This window comes from Dasypus novemcinctus, chromosome 20 (assembly GCF_030445035.2).
Source record: "Dasypus novemcinctus isolate mDasNov1 chromosome 20, mDasNov1.1.hap2, whole genome shotgun sequence".
Taxonomy (NCBI): domain Eukaryota; kingdom Metazoa; phylum Chordata; class Mammalia; order Cingulata; family Dasypodidae; genus Dasypus; species Dasypus novemcinctus.
This window is the reverse complement of record NC_080692.1, coordinates 7187858-7193857: the sequence shown is the minus strand read 5'-3', so window position 1 is coordinate 7193857 and position 6000 is coordinate 7187858. Positions and strand designations below refer to the sequence as shown.

General features: G+C 59.9%; 1 protein-coding gene across 1 annotated transcript in view; it reads right to left on the bottom strand.

Moving 5' to 3' along the window:
- Positions 1 to 828: 828 nt before the first annotated feature.
- CCDC3 (coiled-coil domain containing 3) overlaps positions 829 to 6000 on the bottom strand; it is a 111742-nt gene continuing 106570 nt past the window's right edge. The window contains exon 3 of the mRNA XM_058282397.2: positions 829 to 2887. Coding sequence (XP_058138380.1) covers positions 2654 to 2887 — 234 coding nt within the window. The 3' untranslated portion in view covers positions 829 to 2653. The remainder of the gene's footprint in view (positions 2888 to 6000) is intronic.

Below are 6000 nucleotides of genomic sequence, written 5' to 3'. Positions count from 1 at the left end.
ACACCTTTGCTAGGTGTCTTCCTCGGGCAATCGATTTAATCTCTCTGAGCCTCAGGTTCCTCCTGGTGAACAGAGATAACTGTCTTATAAAATTGTTGGTATGATTAAAAGATAATACAGGTGCCTGGTGTCGGGTCTTTTTAAAGGTAGAACCATGATGGAACGTGGTGTGTTGTTGAGCTGACAACCGGCTCGCAGGTGATGGTGTTTTGAGAGTGTCTGTTCTGTCCCCAGTGGAAGCCTGGGCAGTATTTGCAGTGCACAAATACTGCAGCATGTGGGTGAAAGCCAGCAAGCAGCGGGTACGGAATTCAAACCCAAGTCCTACCAAAGGTCCTCACCTGCCGAGAACACAGTGGAGGATAAAGAAACCTCACCCGCAGGCTCAGGGCCGCCCAGGCGAGCCTCCGGGACTGCGGCTGAATAGTTCTAGAGTCCACCTGCCCTTCCTGATGGCGTGGCCACCTTGACCCACGAAAGGGAGCTAAGCAGCGGGCTGCCTCTCAGGGGGGCTGGCGAGCCGGGTTCCAGGGCGTCCTGCAGCAGGGTGGTGGGGCAGCCCCCTTGGCACGGACCCCTGCGTGCTCTGCTCGCCCCCCGTGAGGGGCAGGTCGGGAAAACACAGCGTCTGTGCAGGTGCGCTCGGGTCCAGGTGCCTGGAGGGCCGGGGTCCGGCCTCATCCACACGGGGCGTGAGCTCGGTCTCCTAAACGCCACAGCGCGACCCCAGGCTGTCCCCCTCGAAGGCTGTAAATCGCTTTTCCAGGCAAACGCTGGAAACGCTGAACTCTCCCTGGCCAAAAGAAACACACGCGCCTCGTTGCTGTGGTTGGAACAACTGCTAGTGTTTATTGAGAAAGTGGAGCACGGGGCCCCGGCGGAGGCGCAGCTCCCGGGGCTCCCGCAGCCACGCTGGAAGGCCCCGCCACGCGTGGCATTCCCGTGGAGTGCGTGTGTGCGCGCCGCGCTGCTTCAAGGAAACGGTCCCTGGAAGGACACCGAGAGGCGCCGCCTGCTGGAAGGAGACATCCCCAAAAAGTGGAGGAGAAGCTTGGGGTGCCAGCCAGGGCCCACGTCACCATTGCCCAATGCGGGCTGCAGCTCTGCCCGGCGTCTCGGGGTCCCCACCTCCGGGCAGCAGCCAGGCCTTGAGGGGGCCCCTGGTGCCTCTCCCAGGCCGGCGCGTTGTCCTGAAGGCAGGATGGAATCCCACCGCGCTGCCGTTCCCCATGGGGCAGAGCCCGGAGCCCGGGCCTGGGGTCTCAGCGTGGCGGATGCCCGTGAGACGCCAGCGGGCTCTTTCATCTGGGCAGCTGGGGCATCATCGACGGCGGCCAGGCCAGGGTCTGGGGCGGGAGGTACGGGGACACCTCCTTCTCCCGCGGGCTTAAGTTTTCTTCCCAAAGGAGGCCACGTGCTGCGACGAGTCCGGGAGCTGACGGGCGAGGGGAGCCGTGTGCAAATACTGCTGGGGTGCGGGACGCGGGGCCGGTGAGTGGGACACGCTCAGGCCGTCTGGAGGAAGGCCTTCGGGTGGAAATGGGGGGCCCCCGGCCCCGATGTGTGAGGCGGCGGCTCGAGGAACAGGAGGCGGCCCGCTGCCCTGGAACGCCGGCGAAGGCGGGAGTCCTGACCATGCAGAGGGAGGAGAACGCGGCCGGGCCACGAGCTGGGTGAGGGACCCTGGCAGCTACCCTGGAGCCTCACGGGACCCCCAAGGGACCGTGCGCCACTCCGCGCAGCTGGCGCGGGGCACCAGGTGTCATCGTCTCCCACTCTCGACGAGCTCGGGGGTCTCGAGGCGCCTCGGCCGCGAGGGACAGGCCGGCCGGTGTGGGACGCGAGGCACGGGTGCCGTTCCAGACGACCGTGGGTGCCCGGCAGCGCCTCCGCCGTCCTTCCCAAGACAGACGTGGGGACGGGAAACGCAAAGGCTGCGGCCGCCTTCAGATGCCAGTCTGGGCCGGGCTGGCCCCTCTGAAACGGAGGCTGAGCCCCATGTCTGGGACACTGGAGTCTCTAAAGGGGACCTCGGTACTGGCCAGCACCCAGTGCTAGGCTGGCCTGCGCACCTGAGCCTGCCAGGCGGGGCTGCCCGAGGCCGAGGGCGGCGGCCGGCGAGCAGGGGCGCAGGCGGCAGGACCGGCAGGTCCACGGGGCCTCCCCCAAGGGCCTAAGGGAGACTCTTCTAGAAGACGGAGGGCAGGGGAGGGGCCTGGGCCACACCGCCGCCCCCGGGCCGGGATGGGCGCCCCGCGCTAGCCCCAGAAGCAGGGGGCGCTGTCGGGGGGCCCCGGGATGGGCACCCCGCGCTAGCCCCAGAAGCAGGGGTGCTGTCGGGGGGCCCCAGGCCGGGATGGGCGCCCCGCGCTAGCCCCAGAAGCAGGGGGCGCTGTCGGGGGGCCCCGGGATGGGCACCCCGCGCTAGCCCCAGAAGCAGGGGTGCTGTCGGGGGACCCCAGGCCGGGATGGGCGCCCCGCGCTAGCCCCAGAAGCAGGGGGTGCTGTCGGGGGGCCCCGGGATGGGCACCCCGTGCTAGCCCCAGAAGCAAGGGGCGCTGTCGGGGGCCCCAGGCCGGGATGGGCACCCCGCACTAGCCCCAGAAGCAGGGGGCACTGTCGGGGGGCCCCAGGCCAGGATGGGTGCCCCGCGCTAGCCCCAGAAGCAGGGGGCGCTGTTGGGGGGCCCCGGGCCGACACCCAGCTTCTGCTGGGCCCGCTGCAGGTGGCGGCTGTGCTTGCGCGCCTGCCGCAGGGAGCGCTTGACCTTCTTGACCCGCTCGCGGAGCTGCCGGTTCCGCTTCTCAAGCGCCGCCACCTTCTGCTGCAGCTTCTTGACGCGGTCCTCCTCCTCGAACAGGGCCTTCTGCACGGAGGAGCAGAGGAGCTGCGGGCGGCAGGACAGCGGGGTGAGGCCCGCAGCGCGGCGCTACCCCCCCAGGGGCACCCCCGAGGTGGGGCAGCAGGGGACAGTCCCCCTCCCCGGCCCCAGGGGCCCCAGGGGACCCCCGCCTTCCCTGCACGGAGGAGAGAAGCCTCTGGGGGCGGCCCACGCCAGCCCACACGCCAGCCCAGGCTCCCTTCCGCCGTATCACCCCGGGTCTCTTGGATGATTTATTTCAAGAAGAGATTCTAAGTATCCTCAGCCCTCCTATCCCACAGGAAAGAGCTCCCGCAATCGACAGGTAAAGGCCAAAGCAGAACCTCAAGCAGAAAAAGGCACAAAGAATGTGGAGAGCGCAGAGAGAAAGAAGCATAAAGACCTCTTAAATATATGAAAAGATGCTCTCACTCATAAGTGCCAGTTAAAGCCACAATGAAAAACTATTTTTTGCATATGAGGTCGGCTGGATTTGGAGAAGAGGTGATCGCACGATGGGCGGGGGCAACCCTCTCCAAAGGGCAATTTGGCTCTACCCACCAAAATAAAACCTGCCTGTGCCCTTTCAGCTAGGCATTTCGGGACTTGATCTTATAGAAATACTCCCACGTGTGCAAAATGGCACCTGTGAAAAGGCAAGTCGGAGTCAAGTTCACAGATTATACAGCATTTTATTCGGGACACCAAAAGTTTTGCTATGATCAGGAATCCTAATTGCGTTTTGCTCTTCCAGGGAAGGCAATTGATTTGTATAGCCAGAAAGGGAAGTTAGCTTGAGTCCTACTGATTGGACAGAGGTCTCTCCATCCTGCAGGGGCAGATTTAGGGCAAGTGGCTCAAAATTCCCACCTCCCTTCTCTGCCATGCGGTTTCTCTGAGAGCCCCCCCCACCCCCGCCACCAAGGGGGCAGGGACTCAACATCCCACTGACATGGCCCAACCAAAGCCTTAATCATTATTTAATCAGGTAAAAGCAAAACTTCTGAATCCAAGCTAATCTAATATGCCCAGAGAAACAAACTAGTTTACAAACATAATTCAGTGTCTATTTTTGGAATTCACAAATAATGCCAAACTACTACATTTAGGAACTGCCAAACAGCCCTCCCCAGGGGCTGGACCATTTTATACTCCACCAACCTCTCCATGTCTCTCCAGCACTTAGAGTTTTCAGACTTTTTAGTAGTGGCCAGACTAATAGGTATGAAATGATATCTTATTATAGTTTTTGATCTGCATTTCCCTAATTGTTAGCCATAAAAACTGCCTTATAAATAATAAATAGACCCTAACTTGGTGGGCTGTAAGAATTGTGCCCTGGCTGGGACATCAGTGCCACTTGTTAATAGAGCAACTCCTAAGACATCAGCACTCTTCACAGACATCCCTCACGCTGGGCCCAGCTGGTCCCAACGCTAGGGAGGTGAGAGCACGAGACTGAACTTCACCTCCAGCAAGACCCAAGGCAGCTCAGAGGAAGCACTTCTCGACGACGGCCTGAAGAGACCAAGATGGCACAAGGGGACACATGTTGCGTGCTGGGGTGTGTGCGGGTGTGTGTGGAGAGTGAGATACTGGGGAGGGAATGATGAATTCCAAGGCAAGGCTGAGTGTGAGAGGGATGGACGGTGCCTTAGTCGCTCAGTCCACCGTGGCAGGTGCAGTGCAGTGGGTTGGCCTGACAGCCGGCGTCTATCGGCTCACGGTTTCAGAAGCTAGAAGGCCAAAATCAAGGCATCCAGGAGGCCATGCTTTCTCCCCCAAATGGGCAGCCCTCGGGTCCTGGCTGCCCCAAGCCTTGGGGTTCCTTGGCTCACATTTCTGCCTCCCTTACAGGGCGAGTTCTCTCTCCTTGCACCTGCTCTTCTCCTCCCCACAGATCTCGGTTTCTCCCCACGCCTGCTCTGGCTCCTGGCTCCGGTTTCTTCTCTTTCTATGGGCTAAGAACCACCATCCTTCATTTGGGCCATACCTTGACTAAAATAACATCTTCAAGAGGTTCCACTGACAATGGGTGACTCCCACGGGGCAAGGATGACGATTAAGAGCGCGTCTGTGTCGGCGTCCACGAGTCAGCCTCCCACAGGTGGCACGGCTCCTTGGAGAACATGCATCCCGGATCCTTGTGCTATTTGGGCAGGTTTTACGTAAGAGCTAAAGGACATGGACGGACCCCTAGACACCCACCTGTCACTACCGCAGCAGAGCACGGGCTGCACCTCTGAGCCCAGTGGGTTTCCGTGAGGGGGAGGGTGCACCCCTGACGTGAGGCCCTGGGAGCGGAGGCGAGCGCCACAAAGTAAGAAACCACAGCGGGCACAGTGTCTAAAAGAGGCCCCCTGAATGCTGGCCCTCGCTGCAAAGAAAATTCTGGTGTCCTTATTAAGAAAGCAGGAATTCCTAGAGGAGAGCTGTGCTTTCAAAGACATGTTCCTTTACAACACTCTCTTTTCTCTGGCATGCTCTCAAAACGAAATCAATCGCTTTAGAAGACTGCTTTAAAAATAAAAAATGGTCAAGCCACGTCACTTCCTCATTTAGGGGGAAAGGCTGAGGCCGGCTGAAGCAGGAATTGAAGAACTAAAGAGAAACAGATTCACATAGGGCAGCGGGAAAGCAGTGGATTCCTGACACGCAGGCCCGCTGGCAGCTCGCAGCCATCCTCAGGCCACGTCACCCAGCAGTGACCGGCCCAGATGCAGGAGGCCCTCACCTGCGGATGCTTCAGGCAGATGATCTGCCATGGCAGGGTCTTTTTCTGGAAGGCTCTACATGGTCAACAGGGGGCCTGCTGCAGCGTGGATGGAACCCTGCCCTGGGGAGCCTGCTTTTTACTTTCAGTGAAACAAAAGGGAGGCTGAGATGCCCCGTTTTACAAGGATACTCTTTAAACTCTAGAAGCCACCTATGCTTATCATAGAAAATTTTTAAAAAAACACTAGGGGACATCAAAAAGGAAAATTAAAATCACCTATAATTCGGGAAGCAGATTTGGCTCAACTGATAGAGTGTCCACCTACCATGTGGGAGGTCCAGGGTTCAAACCCAGGGCCTCCTGACCCATGTGGTGAGCTGGCCCACACGCAGTGCTGATGTGCACAAGGAGTGCTGTACCATGC